Genomic DNA, 22,273 nt, shown 5'->3' with positions numbered 1-22,273 from the left:
AGAGGTTGCGGTGAGCCGAGATCATGCCATTGCATTCCAGCCTGGGCAACAAAAGCGAAACTCTGTCCCACCCCCCCTCAAAAAAATAAAATGGAGCCTAGCCTGGATTTTATTTATAAGTATCAGGTTTTATTACTCTTCTAAGCCTTTGCTCACATAGTTTTCTCCACCTGCAAGACCTTCAACCCAGGTCTTGTACATTACACAAAGCCCATTTTTAAACCTACCTAGCTATGAAACCATCCCTAGTATTCCAGTAAAAATCATCCTTTTTCGACTATAGTGTAATGGAAAAATTCTTGTCTTGAAATCAAATTCCTGATTCTATCCATTTTCTAACCATATGACTCTGGACAAGTTGCTTATCTGCAGCTTTCCCACTTCTAATGTGGATAGCAACAGCAACTCTACCTGCCTCACTAAGCCATTATGAGAATCAAGTTAGATAAGTTATATTTTTAACTATAAAATGCCCTATATATGTGAGAGACTGTTATTTTCACTATAGTATAAGATCAAATAAAAAACTTTGGGTTTCCTCATCTTTATAACTGATATCCAAAATATATGTTATGAAAGAACACCAAGTTCAACAAAGAAGAAAATAGTTAATATCCAGGTCAAGAACTAGAATATTGGAATCGAGAAGGGATCAAGTAAAAAGGATAGGTTAAAGACAGCTAGGCAGAGCTGAAGTTATGAAGAAAAAACATGTTCCTGAGTTTCACTTTACATAGCAACCAATGTGTACAAAGGTAGGTGGCAGCTTAAAGAAGCTACACAAAGATGAATATACATAGCAGACGTTCAATCAGTGATAAGGAAAGGGGAGGGAAGGAGAGAGGAAGAAGAGAGGAAAGGAAAAGAGGAGAGAGAAAGGAAACAGAGGGGAAAACAGTTTTATCATTCCTTTCAAGGGCTAATTTCTATGCTGCTTGCCAGGCTGCTATAATAAAAAGTTAACTAGTAGCTAAAGCTTATGTATGAGAACATTCCCTTCTCCTTTAAGGTTCTCTTTCCTTGACTGTGCCTTTTCTCTCTACCCCTCTTCCAACTCCTATTTATCAATGTTTATTTTCCTCCCACCATTACCCAGGACCTCCAAATACCAACACAAATACATACGAAGTAATTACTCTCTTCTACCCACTCTCTCAGAAAAACAAACCAAAACAAAAAATAAACAAGCAAACAGCAACAACAAAAAATTGTTTTTATTTAAATGTCAAGAGCCTATTGAGAGCAATACAATAGCATGTACAGTTTAACAGGCACTGCCTTAACTCCCTTTGTCTTCTGAAGCTTCACCAAAATATCCATGGAAGGAATTTTAAGTAACAGTAATAGGTTTAAATGAGAAGATATTTATGCATTGTATAGTAATGATGGTGAGATTTTCTTATATTCACATAATGCTTTTTGCTTTGCAAAATGCTTTCTCATTAGTTATTTGATCTGATCTGATTCCCAGGGAGAAGTAATGAAATGGGGAAAAGTCCTATTTCTACTATGAATTTTAATATAATGCAGTTTTATAAAATTCCTTTTTCAAAGCATATATATCTATATAGATATATATATAGATATATATATCCTTTTATTTGATTCTCCCTGGCATATAGTTTTTATCTCCATTTACTGATGAAGATAGTGAGACTCAAAGATGTAACAGGACTTTCCGTAAGATCATTATCAATACAAGTGCTCTTTATGGAGCACTTATATTCCTAGGTCCAGGAATTGTACTCAGCACTTTACATGGCTGATAGCTTATTTATTCTTCACAATAACCTTATGAGGTAGACACTATTATTACTTTGACATTTTACAGATAAAAAATCAGATAGGTTAAATAATTTGACAATGGCCATGTAACCAGCAACTGGCAAAAGAAAAATTCAAACAGAAGGCTTTCAGATTACTCTTGATTGTTCTGCTATGCCAAGCAGCCTCCTTCCTGGCCCAGTGCTGTTACTGTATGTAACACTGTTAGTAATATAAACTTTCTTTCTGTCTTCAAGTTAGAACTGCAGATTTCAGCCCAGCAGTTCAAGTTCTATGGAGAAAATACACACACATATACTTAAAGCAGAAGTGAGGAGGATGCTATGTCCATTTTTTTTCCACCAAAAAAAACCCACAAATTAAGCAGAAAACTCACCATAATTGGGAGCTAAAAATCAGTTATTACAGTGTTGGCAGACAGGAGAAGGGTGATATGCACCTCAGTATAGAATATTGTAGAATAGAGAGATGAATTACTTATAGTTCAGCAAAACACCTAAGAAACAAACAAAAAAGTCAAACCTTGGAATAGATGCTTCTTTTAAAATGTTTTTAAATAGGCCATTTATTTTATATTCCTAAATAAAGATTTCCATCTTGTTTCAAAACATCACCAGTCCAACACAGAATAGCCATATTATGACTCTGTTCCTGTCATCTTATGATATCAACAATATATTACAGGTTAAAATGCTATGGGATATGAAGGATTAGGGTGCTGATTTACATTTTCCAGAAACTTCATATAAATCAGAGTTTAAGTTGAGCAGCTAGAATTCTATCACACATATGCTGAGGAAGTAAGAAGACAGATCTCTTTCCACCAGGCACTGCAGATGAAATTTCAAAAAATAGTAGGTGAAACTTGTATTTAAGATCTTCCCAAGCTGAATGCAAACAAGTTGATGTCACTTTCTTTCCAGACAAGAAAAGTCTAAAACTTTTACCTCCAGGTCTTTTAAACTTACATACTATTAAAATCACATCAAAGTTTTGCTTCAGAAGCCTATCTGATTTTGTTTCAAGGGGAAAAGCAATCATTGAGAGGCACACCGTAGGGACTCCATGAGATTCAAAATAATGATCCCATTTTTCTTGCTAGCAACCTTAATACACACTAAATATGTAGCTGTAATAACGAAGCCTGTGAAAACTAATAGTGAGTTCAACAGATCCAGGAAAAGGTAAAATATTTCTAATTTCTAAAAACAGGATATTCTGTATGCCTTTTGGGAAGCTCAGATCAACTCATTCACATGCTCAAAACTTTCCAATGGTTTCTATTTCTCTCATAGTAAAATCTTTCCAGTAGCCTCTAAGGCTATCCCTTATCTGTCCTCCTCTTTGATCTCATTGCAGTTACAATGGCTTTTATAAAAAAGACAGGGTAATAATGGATGCTGGTGAGGATGTGGAGAATGGGGAACCCTTGTACACTCTTGGCAGAAATGCAAATTAGTACAAGCACTATAGAGAACGGTATGGAGGTTCCTCAAAAAACTAAACTTAGAACTGCCGTATGATTCAGCAATTCTGCTGCTGGGTATAAACCTAACATACAGAAATTCAGTATATTGAAGAAGTATCTGTACTCCAATGTTTATCCCAGCACCATTCACAATAGCCAAGATATAGAATCACACAAAGTGTCCATCAACAGATGAATGGATAAAGAAAATGTGGCACATACACACAATAGGAATTTACTCAACCAAAAATAAAATCCTGTCATTTGCAACAACATGGATGGAATTGGAGGACATTATGTTAAGTGATGTAAGCCAGGCACAGAAAGACAAATATCACTTATATGTGGAAGCTAAACAAATAAAATGTACACATGCAAATGGAAAGTTGAATGATGGGTACAAAAGTCTGCGAAGGTAGTGGGGGAGGGGAGAATAAAGAAGAGATGGATAATGGGTACAAAAATACAGTTAGATAGACAGAAACAGATCTAGTGCTCAGTAGCACAATAGGGCAGCTATAATTAATAATGTGTTGTATATTTCAAAATAATTTAAAAAGTAGAATTAGAATGTTCCTAACACAAAGAAATGATAAATGTTTGAGGTAACAGACAACCCAATTACCCTGATTTAACCATCACACATTATATGTTTGTATCAAAACATCGCATGCACCCCATAAATATGTATAACTATTATGTATCCATAATAATTTAAAATAAAAAATTAAAGAAAAAACACAAAAAATGCACAAGTTGCTAACATCAGTTACCTTGCATGCAGGGAGGATAGAGTTGATACAGTATAAGCAGGAAGTCAGTGAAAGGGGATTCCACAAAAATAGAAAAATTGTTTTAAAAACCACTGTATTTAGAATAAAAAGTATATATTTATCATTTATGCTTCTGTGCAATATATATGGGACTATGCATCTAGAAGTTGAATAAAATAATGTTTTTGAAAATGTATGGTCTTTCATCATGATATATGTACCCTCGTATGTTCATTGCAGCACTATTCACAATAGCAAAGACATGGAATCAACCTGAATGTCTGTCAGTGGTAGCCTGGATTAAGAACATGTGGTACATATACATCATAGAATACTACACCGCCATAAAAAAGAATGAGATCATGCCCTTTGCAGGAACATAGATGAAGCTGGAGGTCATAAGCCTTAGCAAACTAACACAGGAACAAAAAAACAAATACTGCATGTTCTGACTTATAAGTGGGAGCAAAATGATGAGAATACATGTCACAAACAGGAGAAAAACAGACACTGGCACCTACTAGAGGGTGGAGGGTGGGAAGAGGGAGAGGATCAGAAAAAATAACTATTGGGTACTTAGCACCTGGGTGATGAAATAATCTTACAACAAACCTCTGTGACATGAGTTTACCTATATAACAAACATGGACATGTACCCCTGAATTTAAAATAAAAGTTAAAAATCAATTAATCAATTAATTGCTTTTTTAAAAAAAGAAAATTGAAAAATTGAAAATACCAAGGCAATGAAAGCCTAGAAAAAAATACAGGGGAATAGTTAGCTAGTCCTAGATTGAAGAAAGATAAAGCAAAGAAGAAAGAATGTTTTTAAAAGTGATAATTTTATCACATAAAAATTGAAACTATTTTGAAGGTTAAAAAGTACTATAAGCAAAATTAATAATAACAAACAAACCAGAAAAAGTAACAATTATGACAACAGGGTGGCATGTTTCATAAATAAACTGCTCTTGTAAATCGGTAAGAATTCTAGTACTGCTTAGAAAAATAGACAAAGAGCTTGAATGGATCATGAAAGAAATATAGATAACCAATAATCATAAAAAATGTTGAGTCTGAATAGTGAACACATAATTGCAATATAAATCATTAAATAAAACATTTTATCTATTAATTTGACAACATATTTTAAATAATAAAATGACAGTACTAAAGATATAGGCAGATTGGCCTTTTGAAAGGTGGCTGATAGCATTGTTCTCCAAAACAGCTTGACAATTTGTATCCAGAACCTTAAAAATGTCCATACCCTTGTACTCAATAGTGTCATTTATAAAATCAATCTTAATGAAACAGTTAGAAAAAAAAAAGCATTGGCTTATACACATGCACATCCATTACAGCATTATTCAAAGCAGGAAATTGAAGATAGCCTACATTTGAATGAAGATCTGCTTAAATAAGTTCCAAATCATGGAATATTCATAGCCATTAAAATATTCTCCAAAACTGTTCAATGTTATGATATGGATAAATACTATTAGTGTAACATTCAATGTAAAAGACATAAAATGTCCTACATGCTATTGTCCCAATTTCATGTACATATATTTGTACAAAAAAGGACTAAAAATGTCAAAATAATTACTCCTAGGTGCTAAAATTAGGATGATGTTTATTTTTATGCTTTTAAGTACAATTTCACAAAGTTGATATCTATTATTTAACAAATTATTGTCATGATTAACTTTTTTATTTTTAAGTAACTAGGATGATAATTAGGCTCTGTCCTTCCCAGTTTATATATCAGGTCTGAGCAGGACAGAAAGTATATGAGAGGCCTCAATATTAACAATACAAACTCAGCAATCAACATGTTATTGATTGGCACTAGGATTCTATGTAGCTTCCAAATCATGGGGTTGGCTACATGACTCCAATCTTGACAAATCATGTGTGTGGGTATGCACTATTACCTCCCTTCAAAGTATTGACTGCCACTTAAAAGTATCCATTGACTTGTCCCTGTTAGCTCTTAGCTATGAACCTGAGAAATGCCTCAACTTGCCTTAGCCTTTGGTAAATGTTGATTGTAACAGTAGTGTCCAAACTGTTTGATTCCATAATTCTATCTGTAAAAACAAGTTGATCATACAACTCTAATTGCTTTATATTTATTTTTTAAATGCATTACTACTAATATATGTTACTCAAATACAGAAAATTTTAAAGAATGTGATTAAAAGAAATGGAAATGGGAATTCTAATATTCTGTTCCTACACCTCAACTGATCATTTTATTCTTGCCCCGGGATATGTGCCCTTGCTATGGAAATCAGAATTGTAGACCGCACTTCCCTATTCTACTATCCATCTCCTTCCCCCACAGCACAGGGAACCATGTTCTGAAACTCCAGAATGCCTTAGACTTGAGTCATCTCTAACTATGACAATATTGCTAACATAACCCACTCAAACAATGTAAAGAATCAGGTCATTCCCATGCCCTATTTTATGCTTTGGAAAAACTGAATTTTCATATATGAAAATTGTATACAGTATGGTATAACCACATTTCTATTATTGTTGTTGTCATTTGTTGATAATAATCACTACTACTACCATTCTTTACTGGCCTAAGTCCTAGTATTATTCAGTTCTTTTGGAAGTTTCAACAGTATACCTCTGAAGATTTTTGAAGTCTGTCATGGCACGGAGCAAGAAGGGATGTCTTCTCCCATTTCTGTAAAACTTGATTGGCTTCTTCTATCTTCTGCTCACAACTTTTTTGAGAATTTAGCAATGTCACCTCGTAAAATTCTTGGATATCTGTAAAGAAAATGTAAAGAAAGCATCAAAATGTCATGCACGACTTCATAAATAGCTTCTGCATATATGTCCATATATTGGCATACACAAATTTTGCTGATTAAAAGAACTGCATAAATATATCCCAAAGTAAAACAGAAGAAATCCTGAAAAATATCTTTTTACCTGCATTTAGAATGCTTATAGCAGCTTTATTCATAATTATAAAAACTAGAATAAATCCTTCAAAAAGTGAATAAACTGTAGTAAATCCATATAATAGAATGTTATTCAGTAATAAGGAATGAGCTATCAAGCCAAACAAAAACATAGATGAATTTTAAATGCATATTGCTAAGTGAAAGAAGTCAGGCTGGAAAGGATACGTGCTGTGTGATTCCACCTATAGCCTTAGGAAAAAGTAAAACTAAAGAGACAGTTTTAAAAAACCAATGTTTGCCAGAGGTTCTGAGCAAGAGAAGGAGGTTTGAATACATAAAGCAGAGGATGATGAAAATATTCTCTAATGATACTATAGTGTTGGAAACATAACATGAACCATGTGTCAAACCCCAAAGAACTCAATAGCACAAAAAGTAAACCTTAATGTAGGCAAATTTTTAAAAAATCATGTAGGAAGTCAGAGGATCCCAAGATGAAATGCAGACTGTTACAAAGGAATGCAACTGTGTTACAAATGTATAAAATAACTTCCATGAAGTCAACAGGAAAAAAAAGGAAAAAAAAAAGTACTAACTTAAGTAACTTTGAAAATGTTACTATAAAACCAAAATCAAAGAAACTATACAAAAGCATCATACTCTAGTTGGTAAACTTGTGTCCTGTTGGGTACGGATGAACAATTCTGAAAACACAATACATGTATACTAAACTTGAACAATTAAGCGAATGGATGGTAGATGATGGGAGCCAAGTTTCTTACTGTTTTATAGAAAGTTACAGGCAAGTAAGGTTAAAATGATTCATATGATATTAGATGAGAGTTGGAGACATGTTTAGCTTAATGTAGATACAGGTGAATCCATATAAGAATATTTACAGACATGTATATACACAAATTAGTTATACACACATATATTTCCTTGCTCCATCTGCTGAGAGGGCCTAGAAGCAATGATGCCACAGTAATAATAAACAAAACTAGCACCCTGATTTTGGCCTCGGTGCAGCATTGGTAAAGAGTAATGAACACTGTCATATTAGATTAACATTGTGGGTGTCTATATGAACTCAAAGTTTTCAAGAGCTACAGGATAGAGAGATAGATAAAAATACATTTAGAAATAGAAATGAATATGTATCCGGACATTTCCCAGCTCTGTCATATATAATGCCTTGCTCTGTCTCCTGAGAGGACCTAGAAGCAGGGACATCCCAGTAGCAACAAGCACACCCAGAGTTTAGATTTTGGTTTGCAACACTATTTTCCAACAAAAGAAACCAGAGTTCTTTGGAGAAATGGTTGATCCTAGGACTCCCAGGCAGGAGACATAAGATGAGCATGGACCATCTTATAGCCCCAGCAAATAAAGAAACAGTCACCAAAGAAACAACTCTGCTACAATGGGGAAATATCAAAGAAACAAAAGAACCACATGAAAGAGCTGCCAAAGATGGCCAAAGCTAGAGTGATTTGAGCAAAATAAAAATTACCTAGTATTGGATTATAATGCCAAATATTAAAAAAAGGGATGAGTAGGAGGGATTACAAAAGGGTAAGAGGAAACTTGTAAGAGTGATGTGTATGCTACTATCTTTATTGTGCTTATAGTGCATATATATGTCCAAATCTATTAAATTATGCAGTTTATATAGATATAGTTTATTATGTATCAGTTATGCATAAGATGTATATATGTATCAATAAAGAAAGCCAAAAGACAAGGTACAACTTGAAAGAAGATAATTTTGCAGCACACAGACAAAGGAACAGTATCCAGATATGAAAAGAAATACAAATCAAGAAGAAAAAGACAAGCAAACTAAAAGAAAATAATTGGTAAAAATTATGATCAGGCACTTCACAGTAAAATAAACACATGTCACAGACAAGCCTAGGAAAGATCCTTGACCTCATTGGTGATAATAAATACAAACTAAGATCATAATCAAATGCCATTTACATCAAAAGTATTGTCAAAAATAATTAAGTCTCACAGTACAAGGACTAGAAAAAGACATTAATTCATGGTAACTTATTTATTCCTAGCAAGTGCAAATTGCTATAGCCACTTCAGAAAATAATTTAACATTTGTTTATCCTATAAGTCAGTATTTCTACTACCCAGTACACATCCTAGATAAACTTTGGCACATATGCACCAAAAACAAACCAAAATGTTCATAGCAGCATAGATTATAGTAGCAAACATCAGAAATATTCCAATGTCCATCAAAAGTGAAATAGATAAATTGTGATATGCTCTCAAGATGGAATATATGGAGAAGGGAAAATGAATGAATGATAATATCATGACACTATATATCTCAGAAAAATAATGTTGAGTGAATAAAGTAAGTTTCAATATGAAAAAGTTTTTGTAAAGTTGAAAAATCTACAAAACTGAACCATATATTTTTAAGCATCCATGCATATACATATAACAAAACAAATAGACAAAAGCAAAGGAAGACATGAAAAGATGTAGTTACTTCAGTAGACAGGGTGGGCAAGGAAGTGGGATAAGGAAAGTACATATGAGTAGTTGCAAGTTAATGGCAATGATCTATTTCTAGATGTCAGTAGCAATTTCAGAAATGTTTGTTTTGTTATTATGCTGTGTATATTATAGATAAATTGCATATATTATTTTGTATGAATTAAATATTACATTTTCATAAATAATAAAGAAAAATTTGTGTTTCATAAATATTAAGATTTACAGAGAAAAGTTAGTAATCCTTAAATTTTATGTACAGCTACAACTTTATTCTGCCACTAGCAATAAAGTAACTGTGAGGTCCTGTTTGAAAAATGTGTAAGAACAGAAGGTAAAAGCTATACAGATATACATCCTTCCCAGATTTTTAAAATAACATATGGGCTGGTAGATCACTAATTTGGTTGACAAAAATCAGAGGAATAAGTAATATAAAAATATAAAATCCAGAAAACAAAATATGTCTACATCATCTTGCCTCATGTATTAGTGAAGAGAAAAGAATTAGCTGGGCATGGTGGTGTGTGCCTGTGGTCCCATATACTCAGGAGGTTGAGGCAGGAGAATTGCTTGAACCCAGAAGGTCACGGCTGCAGTGAATTGTGTTCACGCCACTGCACTCCAGTCCTGGTAACAGAACAAGACTCTCTTTCAAAAAAATAAAAACTAAAAATAAAGAGAAAAGAAAAAAAAGAATTTCTGTAAACATTTCTGCAGCTACAGTCTCTTTAAAGAATGGCTTGTAATGAGTAAAACAATTTTTGTAGATAGTCAAATTTCAAGATTCTTTTTCTCTGCATCATTTTAAAGGATATAAACAGTTTCATGAGCAGTATTTGCAAGTCACCAAAATTTGAAACATTACGTGTAAAAATTATTCAGAAAAGAAAGGATATTTATCATACTCGTGCTATGCATTTATATCAATAAGCTGTACTTTGAAACATAACAAACAGTGATTTGATCACATTTAGAAAAACCCTGGGGATGGTATTTTTAATATTAAACTTGTAAATCTTCATTAATTTATACCCCCAAATGTGACGAAGTGTTCAAAGTCTATTTCACTCTTTTGTCTGCTTATTCTCCATGCCTGAAGCAACTACTAGAGAGGAAGAAAATAACCATGATTAAGTCAAAGATGACTTAAATTTGATGATAATTCAATGATCAATGCCAAATTTCACTTTTGGTTAACAAGCATTATTTTTTAATAATTGACATATATCCCCTTGTCACTTTCCAAGCATCTCTCTTTTACACCCTCTTTCCTCACCACCACCACCACCATTCCCACTGCCAGAGTTCAGGCCCTCAACATCTCTTGCTCACACTCTTCTCTAGGCCCAGATCCCCTTTCCCACACTTAGAAATCCTCCTTCTCCTTCAATACCCAGTTCCAGTTCAGTCTTTGTAAAAACAATATTTGAAGTCAGAGATCTAAATATGAAATGTCATCATCAAGAAATTATTTTTACTAAAACTGGGTTCAATTGAGTAGGTAGTAAGAACACCCAAGCAACTGTCATCCAAAAGAAAATATGTTTGGAAATTTGTGGGGGATTCTCTTCTTACAGCTTCAACAAAGAGACGGTAAAATGTGTTAAGACATACGTCTATGCTTCTTCCAACATGCCTTGTTCCCTTACCACATATCTGCTTTGAATTCATCTAGACAGTATAGCACAGTTGATCTTGCTATACTTAATGATGTCGCAAATTACATTAGGCTTTTCTGAACACTTGGTTCTGCTTAGGAGCTAGACAAATGCTCATATCCACTTTCCTTATTCTGTATCCAAATCCCATACTTTCTCTTCTGCTAAGTAAAATACTGCTGCTTTCCTCCTGTTCTAACAACATATTGCTTGAATCTGCTCAATAATTATTTCTCTTTCTGCTTTATAGTAGAAATAGTTGTTCACTCACCTGTCTTCAACATTTCAATTCACTAAGTAATTTTTAAGTGCTAAGCAAGGCCCTTAGGAATGAAGACAACGTCCTATCCAGTCATATATTCTCTAGTATCTAGCATTATCCTTAAATTCAGTAAGCACATAATGAATTCTTGGTAATTTTCATTTGTTTGTATTCCCTCTTTTTAAGGCTCAAACAGAAAAAAAAAATCATTAAATGAGGTCAAATCCCTTCTCACTCAGGACTGCTAAACCCTGCATATTGTTTAGATTACATTTTTATGTGACTTTACTCCTTGATTTAATCACAGCACCTAGCACTTTTTATTTTGCACATTCCCTACTCAAATATAAAAAGATTTGCTACCTCTGGGGATATACAAAATAAATTCCTCAAATTCTTGAAGACATGTCTATTTTGACATCAAAATTTTTAAAGAATAGTCTATAAATTACTGTCAAATTTACAGGAAAGTGTTACAAACTCTAATGCACACAAAAATTATCTGGGGACATGGGGCCTGAATTTCTGCATTTCTAATAAGCGCCCAGGTGATGTCCATGGCTTCTGATCCACTAGCAACATTGGACTTAAGAAACAGCATCTCAGGGATAAGAATTTCATGCTCTCAATTCAAATAGCCCTTTTGAGTCACTGCAATCCTCTTCTTCAGAGTGAAAAGCGGGATTAAAGGGGGGAATAGGGTGAAAGATCCCCATTATAGAAGGACGATGGCAAGAGAAAAACTCTGCCTATTGATTCATAAACAATAAGTACTTAGTGGGGATATTATTGACTAAACTGATTTAGATTGAATTCATTAGAACTTAGCTGAAAGAAACTGCATTTCAATCTTCTGCCTTTAGGATCCATTAAAACAAAAGAGTTGACTTCTAGGTGATAGCTGAGATAGCCTCTATTCAGTCCTATCTCTCTCTTTTTTAACCCACACTCCTTAAAAATGAGATTTGGTCTTGGTAATAATGATTCCGACACAGTTAGGTCTTCAAGTGTCAAACAGCATGTTGAAGGAAATTCATAATAAATAGGACTGTCTTTTCAAGCACACCCTTAAAAACTCAACATATACTCAAAATATTTCATCTTCTTCCAAGAAGAAACACCTAACATGATATACCTGTTTCAATGATGCTACTATTTCCTCAAAAAACACTTAAAACTCCTCTTTGAGATACACCTTCAAGCATTTGATGAGATGTTTAAGGTCCTTGGAAATGGTAAATATTTTTCCCTTGAAGGGAAGTTTGCTTTTCTTAAAATAACCAAAATTCACTATGCAAACTTCAAATATAAGTAATGGAAAAAAGGATTTTTTACATGACTTAAGAAAATACGATTCTTAAATCATGAGGCTCTTTTCTTGTGTGACTCATGAGTTGCTCTGCAATTATCTACTTAACCACAATAAAATAAAAAAGTAACTAGAATGCTGAATGTGTAACATCTTTACATACTTTTCATCTATTATGGGCTAGAATAAAAGTGACTGGGGAAAGGCTTTTTGCACTTCTTCCCATCCCAGCCTTCATGCTGCCAGGCATAGTATTATGGGAACAACTGCAGTCACCTCTGTACTCTGCCAACTAAGCAGAAACCCCTGTGGAGGTTGTTACTGTTGATTCGTTTGGTTTTTAGTGATTGGCATATATGGCTATAGCTCACCAAAGCTGTTTAATCCCAAAAATTTACCAAAATCACCTGAGGAGTCTCTCCTTTTCTTTCTTTCTTTCTTTCTTTCTTTTTTTTTTTTTTTTTTTTTTTTTTTTTTTTTTTTTTTTTTTTTTGACAGAGTCTTGCTCTATTGCCCAGGTTGGAATGCAGCAGCGCAATCTCAGCTCACTGCAACCTCCTCCTCCTGGGTTCAAGCAATTCTCCTGACTCAGCCTCCCAAGTAGCTGGAATTACAGGTGCCCAACATCATGCCCAGTTAATTCATGTATTTTTAGTAGAGACGGGGTCTCACCACGTTGGGCAGGCTGGTTTCGAACTCCTGACCTCAGGTGATCCACCCGCCTTAGCATCCCAAACTGTTGGGATTACAGGCGTAAGCCACTGTGCCTGGTCAGGATTCTCTTCTTACAGCTGCAACAAAGAGATGGTAAGATGTGCTTTAAGACATATACCTTATGATTCTTCCAACATACCTTGTTCTCTTACCACATACCTGCTTTGAATTCAGCTGGACAGTATAGCACAGGTGATCTTACTATACTTAATGATGTTACAGTCTTGGTGTTCCATTAGGCTTTTCTGAACACTTGGTTCTGCTTAGGGAGTCAGATAAATGTTCATATCGAATTTCCTTATCCTGTATCCATAGCCCATACTTTCTCTTCTGCAAAGTAAAAAGTTATCATTCTCCCAATCCATACGAGTCCAAAACTACTAGACACTGAAGCACAGAAGTGGAATTTTCAATAAAGCCTTTATCAGTGTGGTAAAAGTCCTATCTTAGGCTTTGCACCAAGAAAAGTTTCTTTAAGAATATTACCTGGAACTAGAGAAATAAAGTTGAATATGAGGAAGGGACTACAGTTGAATGTAGATGAAATAAAAATAAAAATTCCATAGCCTAGACCGAGTGAAAGCAAGTACCAAGTAAGGGAATAAAAGAGACAAAACAGGAATGAGTGCAAAGCCTGGAGTACAAGGACTAATGCAAAATGGAACTCAATAGATGCTGAATACATAAGACCAGAGAATGAGCAAATGCTCATATCCAAAGGGTCATGCAAATTCCACATTGTTCTGATATGATTGGGCTTCTTCTGTGCCTAGACAAAGCACAAACGAAGGAAGGAAGGAAACAAGGAAGGAGGGAAGGGAAGGAAAGGAAAGGGAAGGAAAGGGAAGGGAAGGGAAGGGAAGGGAAGGGAAGGGAAGGGAAGGGAAGGGAAGGGAAGGGAAGGGAAGGGAAGGGAAGGGAAGGGAAGGGAAAGGGAGAGAAGGAGGGAAGAAAGGGAGGGAGGGAAGGAAAAGAAAGAGAAGAGAGGGGAAGGGAAGAGAAGAAGGGGAAGGGAAGGAGGGAGTGGGGGTGGGGCAGAGAGGTTATGAAGGAAATCTTGGTTTCAAAGTACTTTCCTCTGTTAAAAAGAATCAGGACTTTTTGGAGAAAGGGCTCACAGGATGAGAACAAGGAAATTATGAATCTAGCACATCTTTTTGTACTAGAAAGGAAGGAAGTGCTCCAAAATCACAGGATCATATCAAAAGGACATGTAAGCCAGCTTGAAGGGGCTCTTAATGACTAAATCTGAAATAATTTGAGCCTTAAAAAATCAATTAATAGTCAGGAGATATAATCTTTTTAATAAAATAATAATCCATTAGTCTATCCTGATATAGATAAATTAGTGATTAAATGGGGGAGAAGGGAAAGCTCTTCCTTATAGAATTCCAACTAATAAATATAGAAGAAATGATGGAATTATAAAATCATTGAGGGATGCTGCAACTAGTGGTAAAAAATAGGACAAGAATGTGGCATTATATAGCCTCATAGTATCTCCCCACCAATTAGAACAAAATGGGTCAGGCATGGTGGCTTACACGTGTAATCTCTTTGGGAGGTGAACGCGGGAAGTAGGAGCAACAGTTGAGCCCAAGAGTTTGAGACCAACCTGGGCAACATAGTGAGACCTCATCTCTGCAAAAAACAAAGATATACTTATACAATTATTTTTTTAAATAGTACAAACTGGCACGGGGAGCCTCCTGTTATTATACATGGAGAAGAACATAGCATCATTTCTGTAATATTTCTGCCCAAAATGCATAAGTTGAATCTAATCATAAGGAAACATCAGACAAATGCAGATTATAAGACATTCTACTAAATACTTGGTTTGAAATCTTCAAAAATGTCAAGGTAAGAAAAGAAAGGCTCATGAACTATTGAAGATTAAAGGAAACTAAAGAGGCATGACGATTAAATGTAATGTGTAATGTAACGTAGATCTTGGACTGAGAAAATACAACTATAAAAGACATTATGGAGATAACTGCTGAAATGAATATGGACTGCTCATTAGATAATAATATTGTACCAATGCTAAATTTCCTGATTTTGATAACTGCACTATTTATGTAAGAGAATATTCTTGGTTTTAGAAAATATATAAGTATTTAGTGATCAATGTGCCTAATGCCCCCAACTACTTTCAAATGAGTGAACGGCATCAGGCAGTTCATTAATAAGACACATGCAAAGCTGAGCATGGTGGCTAATGCCTGTAATTCCAATACTTTGGGATGCTGAAGTGGGAGGACTCCTTGAAGCTAGGAATTTAAGACCAGCCTGGTCAACATAGTGAGAACTTGTATCTACAAAAATTAAAATAAACTGATATGCATACTTATGTATATATGTGTATATGTGTGTATAGAGATATAGAGATATATAGAGACATGCATATATAGAAAATGATAGAGTGAAATGTAAACAATTGGTGAATCTGGGTAAAGTGACTATACAGTAGTTCCTGTACTATTCTTATAACTTTTCTGTAGATTTGAAATTACATTGAAATACATCGCTTTGAAAAATGGTAAGGTGACTAGGAGGTGTTAGTGATAAGTATGGAACTGAGAAATATCCAGTAACATTAGTAAAAAAAAAAAATCTTACAGGAAAGAGGCCAAAGAGGAACAAAATATACAGTGTGGAATGTCATAGAAGAGGAAGATCAGATCAATGGGGCATATGTGAGGTAGTATAATTATTTGGAGATAAAAGCACAAGCTCTGAAGTCAAACAGAATGGCCCTGGCTCTGCTACTTACTAAATGTGTGACCTTATGCAAGTTACTTAACTTTTCTAAACCTCACCTTCTTCACCTATAAAATTTACATATGTAAGTACTCCACGTTGTTGAATAGTTATATAAAACATAGTAAATGGTAGCTATAATATTCTTTGATTAACGTATCATCTTCCAACAATACTGTGTACACAGGCAGTCTCATTAAATGTTGTATACCTGAACAAAGGATGTGCTCAGCCAGGAGTCATTTCTTCCCTAACAGTCAAGACACTTGAATCAATAAAGCAGAATTAGTACTTGACAAGGAAGCAGAAATTGTTATTTACAAGTTTTTAAAAAGCTGATTCAAATGGAATTTGTAACAGAAATGCAATAAGATGAGCATGCAGCAACCCAGTATTTTTGTGGCTCAAATAATGTCTTTAAAAATACGACCTCTAAAATGAACTTTAATTCAAAATATCTCCTTGATGAATAAATGTGCTACTTCAAGTTGCTTGAAAAGCAGGCACTAAATAAACTCAAGATATTGTTAATGCAAATCAGCTACCTTTTATCTTACACTTATAGCACTTACACTCCCAAACCACCAGCAGGTGTGTCTTATTCTATATCTAGGAGATAATTAACTTTCAATTTCACATCAATCATTCAAGATGTAGGAATGTTGTCAATTCTTTTTACCTCACAAAGATTTACCATGTAAATTCTATAAATCTTCAGAAGATAAGTAACTATATGTAATCTTGTATGAGCCCAGTTGTGTGTGTGTGTGTGTGTGTGTGTGTATGTGTGTGTGTTTGAGACAGAGTCACTCTGTCACCCAGGCTGGAGTGCAGTGGCGCAATCTCGGCTCACTACAACCTCCGCCTCCCAGGTTCACGCCACTCTCCTGCCTCAATCTCCCAAGTAGCTGGGACTACAGGGCCCTGCCACCAAGCCCGGCTTATTTTTTGTATTTTTAGTAGAGATGAGGTTTCACCATGTTAGCCAGGTTGGTCTCAAACTCCTGACCTTGTGATCCACCCAGCTCGGCCTCCCAAAGTGCTGGGATTACAGGCATGAGCCACCACGCCCAGCCGAGCCCAGTTTTAAGTTACATATTCTTTCATGCCTACCTCCCCACTAAAAAATTCCCAATATCTTCCAATCTGTGATTAAGTATTGGTATTGCTCACTGAAGATGGGAGAGAAGAAAGAAATAGCATTTGCCATTTACCAGCCATGCATAAACATCATGTGTTTAGTTGTACTTTCTAAATGTCATTCATTTTACTAACTTCTTTCAATCATCTTATGAGACATGTATGATTACACCTGTGTTAGCGATGGAGAAACTGAGACTGGTTCAAGGTCACCAGGCTGGACAATGGCAAGGCTAATATTAGAATTCACATTTGACACTGAAGCCTACACCCTTTACTGCAACATGCTGCACCAGTATCCATAATAGAATGTTAGGGGTTAATTAAATAATATCAGTGCTAAAACAAGCATATTTTATTGTCAAATGCATGACTAGAATATCATCTAGAAAATTCTTCATATCACCAGATGGAAAGAAAATCAAACCTAAGGAATTCTCAAAAACTTTCCAAGACCTGTTACCAAGGATATTTTAACTAATCTCAACAGCGCAGTGCTTAGCTGAAACTATTTGGTTTCTTTCCATCAGCAAAATCTCAAACAGAATGAGAGTTTGGACTCCAGGGATCCTATCTTTCCAGCTGATGAATGCCAAGGGAGACAAGAATGCTTATGCATAGAAGTAGCTATAGACTTTCAGTATAGTTAAGCTAGGAGACAAATATTAAAGAGGTTGCTACAAATTGACTCTATTGGCCTCTCAGATTTGCTTTTTATATGCTGTGAACACAGGGTATTCAATAAATATTAGTTATGCAATAATATTGTAACAAATTTTTCCAGAGGATAAGAACTAACTTTAACAGAAAATAAGAAGCAGAAGAGAAAAATATGGCAAAACAGCTATGAAATAATAGACTTTGGGGGAATCTTTGGCATCAGGCACATAAGTAGAGATTTACTTAACATTCTGTTTAATGGTGATTTTATGCAATTTTATAATCAGTCCAATTAAACAACTCATATGAGGACAAAATAGCATTCAGTCTACAGGGAGACATTATCCATAGAGACACATGTTAAGTAGGAAAATAAAAATCTGTCTCTGACATGTAAAATACAACATCCCTCTCATCTCCTCAAATCAGACATACAAGGACTTTTATTACAACTTGCCCAAAATGGCAAGACTGTTTTGTTTTGATTTTTTTTTTCACTTTGTTCTTTCTTCTTTTTCCCTTCTTTTGGACATACAGCTCTGAATCATAAGACTGTATAGAATTCTACTCATAAATACCAAAAGCTTAGTCTCCTCTTATGTATACCATGAAATGAAGGGTATTTTTTTGGCAGATTAATAAATCTAATATCAACTATCACTTGAAAAATGTATCACATTCCACTGCACCAAAAGGATGAATTTAAATGAACGTCTGTAATCATTTCACTTGGAATTGGTCTAGGAAGTGACAGCTGATGGCTAATCTCAAAAGAACATGCTTGTAAACACTGGTGTTCCAATTATCTGAAAATCAATTTTAGATTGTAGAAATTATTGAACATATACTCCTATAAAATGTGTAATAAACTTTTATTATAATTATGATGTAATTGTATTATGTATTATATAAAATGACATAATCATATTATAATTTATTTTAGTGTATAAATAATATTAATTATATAAAGTTAATTATCATATACATATCTCTATAGTACAGATAGAATCATACCAATTATATTATTTTAAATTTTATGATCTACTGTGCTAGAAAATCTTATGAGAATATACTGCTTAAATAAAATTGTAGAAAAATAAAACCAAGAGTCATTAAATATGTTGCCTTTCTTTCTCCCCAACTTCCCCAATACCTAAAGAGTTAGCTTAAGAGAAAATGTTATGCCCAAATACAAAAGTACAGATTAGAAAATATGCTACCCAATATACCTAAGGTATCATTAGCACACTTTTGTATTGGCTAAATAAAGTATACTGCCTTTTGTTCTAAAGTGATAGCGGAAAGCCAGCTTGTAGACAAATAGTTTTTATGTTGCAAGAACTATCCGATCCACTGCAGTCCTCAAGTATGACATGAAGCTTTCTAGTTCTCTCTCAGACTACCTAATGTTTTACGATAATGTTGAGACCACTGGAAAGCCACACAGGATCCATAGTCAAACCAGCAGGCCATTCTGCCTGCTTCCAGACAAGGAAAACTATGCTGATAGTTCCACTAACAATCTTTGGAAAATAGTAATGTTTCTTCTTGCTTTATTGAAAAATACATCTATGAGCTTCTTCTCATATTTTCTTCTTTCTCTTTTCATTCCATTCATTCTTTTCCTTTCCCTTTCCCTTTCCCTTTCATTCCCTTCCTGAACAATTCAGTCCCAAAGCCACTGGGTGAAGTAGAGCAAAGTCTACTCTGGTGGTGAAGGAGTTTGGAGAACAGAGCTATAGTGGTCCAGAGCAGGGTGTCAGATTGGCCCAGGGCCTAATCTAGATGAGAAAGGTATCCATGTATGGAGGCAGACCACAACTGAGTTACAGAGCCTGACAGAGTGAGGAAAGAGTCCTTGAAGACGGGTAGGCTAACATGGGCTGTTGGAATTAAACAAGTTAAGGAAGGCCAAATAGGCTACATATGTTTGAGCATAGAGTTAAAACCTGAGTAGTATGAGGAGGGCGTCCATGTGGTGGGAAGGGGCTGAAGTACTTTGTCATAGCTAAGTAGAGTGATGAGGTCTCCCATGCAGAGCAGTGACCTAGCAAGGGTTGCAAGAGCATGAGTTTGGTGAGGAGGTTATCTGTGCTAGCGTGGCAGAAATAATAGGAGACTGGTTACATACAGAAGGATTGGTCAGATAAGTAAATAAAATAAGGATAATTTGAATCTATCAGAAAAGAGAGTGAAAATATGGCAGTAGAGAAAACTACAATGAATTATATAGTATTAGACTGGAACTGGAGTAATCAGTGTGAACTCATGGTTTTTAATATAGATAGATAAATATAGATACTAATATAGATGTAAGTTTGTCTGAGTACAAATATACACAAAAGGGAAAATAAATTCACAGTGGGGAAGCCTGGAAAACACAACCTCAATTGTGTGCTCAAAGTGAACATCATAAGCAAATGTAGCAAATCTCATTTGTGCCACCTGATAGGACGCAATGAAAAGATCACAGACTCGCTTCTGTAATATTCCTATTTCAGAAATATCAGTCACACAAAAGAGTAAAAGCTGAGGGTCTGCCACAGAATTAAGAAAATTAGAAAGACATGACAACTAAAGATGACATGTGATTGTGAACTAAATTCTTTGTTATAAAGCACATCTAACTGGGACATCTGTTAATTTCCCATTAATACCAATATTCGCAATATTACCATCCGATTTTTATGGTAATATTGCAGTTATATAACAGATTGCCCTTGTTCCCAGGAGACACACTAATGTAGTAGTAGGAAATGGAACAAGTTGGTCACTTAACACTCATATGGGTCAAGAGATTTTTTTTAAGTGCTGTACTATACGTTCACATTTGAGATTATTTCAAAAAAAAATTTAATGCCCTAAAAATAAATATTAAAAATTATTTCTAAAAAACAAAGAAAATTACACTTAGGTCATAGAAAATGTAAACTCATTGTGGTTGTCTAGATGCAAACCCCTCACCCAATTTTCAACTTCAATAGTCTATTTTTGTGTTAGTAATAAATGCCATTTATCAAACATACCATAGCAAGTTGAGCATTGTATGTACGTTATCGCATTTACTATTCTCAATAATCCTATGAGATAGGTACAATTATTTCACTCCTTTACATAGGAAGAAACTCAGGAAGAGAGAGGTTGAGACGTTTGCCCAGTTTGCTTAATTTATAACTGGCAGAGCTGGGATAGGAACTACGTATGTCTCACTCCAAAGTCTGTGGTGTTAACTATTACAAACTGACTCTTTATGTCTGGAGTAATTGTTAGATTTTCTTTGTTTTGCTCCAGGTTAACATGGATTTTGTTTGTTCATCTTGTTTTTCTTGTCATCTAGAATGTTTTATGGACCATGACTCAGCAGTTCCAGCTCAAAGATTCTTTCTCCCTGAAGCCTCTTTCACCAAAAGTTATTTCTCCCTTCCTCCCCATTATTGCCTTTGCACTTTACATTTATCTTGTGATTCTTGTGACCCTGTGTCATTGGTATATATGTTTTATTTCCCTACATGTAAATTTTGCAAAGTTAAAGGCTAAGTTACACTCCATTTTTTATCTCACATAAGCAGTGGCTGTCAAATTTTATCATGCACCAAAGTCACCCAAAGAGCTTGTTAAAAAACAGATTACTGGGCCGTATCACCAGAATTTCTGATTCAGTAGTCTAGGGTAGGGTCTAAAATTTACTTTTCTAACAAATTCCCATGCAATGCTGGTGTTGCTGGTCCAGGGACCGCACTTTGAAAAACATTTCAGTACTGTATAGAGCTTACTAGTCTCTTACCAAAGTAGCTAAATAGTGTTTTATGATTTATAAAACTATAACACACACATTATCTTCTTTGCTATAATATATCCAAATACAGATATAATATATCTATGCTATAGAATGCCTCATATTATATGGTAACAGTAAAATGGTTGGTTCATCTTTCCCACCTTTTATTCATTCACTCATTTCTTCAACAAATATTTCTTAAGTATTGACTGTGTGCCTGATACTGAGATACAGCAGTGAATAAGACAGAGTAGCCTCTGCTATGATAAAAACTAACAGTCTAGCAGAAACAAAGAAGACTAATTAAGCAAAATATGACAAATTTCCATACTTCACTTCCAATTATCTTCACGGGAAGAGATATTTGATAAATGGGAGCAACAAAACAAAATGTGTATTAGCACAATAACACATTAAAGTTATAATGGGTTAGGCAGAGAAAGGTTTGTCGGTGTTAAGAGACTTTTCACTCTAGAGTACCTGAAGGGCTAAAACAATCTTCAAAGATGTAGA

General features: G+C 34.7%; 1 protein-coding gene across 2 annotated transcripts in view; it reads right to left on the bottom strand.

Moving 5' to 3' along the window:
* DLG2 (discs large MAGUK scaffold protein 2) overlaps positions 1 to 22,273 on the bottom strand; it is a 2,272,173-nt gene that overhangs the window by 1,893,347 nt on the left and 356,553 nt on the right. For both annotated transcript variants that reach the window (XM_030918836.1, XM_030918835.1), the window contains exon 4: positions 6,671 to 6,816. In XM_030918836.1, coding sequence (XP_030774696.1) covers positions 6,671 to 6,816 — 146 coding nt within the window. The remainder of the gene's footprint in view (positions 1 to 6,670; positions 6,817 to 22,273) is intronic.

Source organism: Rhinopithecus roxellana, chromosome 15 (assembly GCF_007565055.1).
Source record: "Rhinopithecus roxellana isolate Shanxi Qingling chromosome 15, ASM756505v1, whole genome shotgun sequence".
NCBI lineage: Eukaryota > Metazoa > Chordata > Mammalia > Primates > Cercopithecidae > Rhinopithecus > Rhinopithecus roxellana.
The sequence above is the reverse complement of the archived record's forward strand: the minus strand, read 5'-3'. Positions and strand labels throughout refer to the sequence as shown.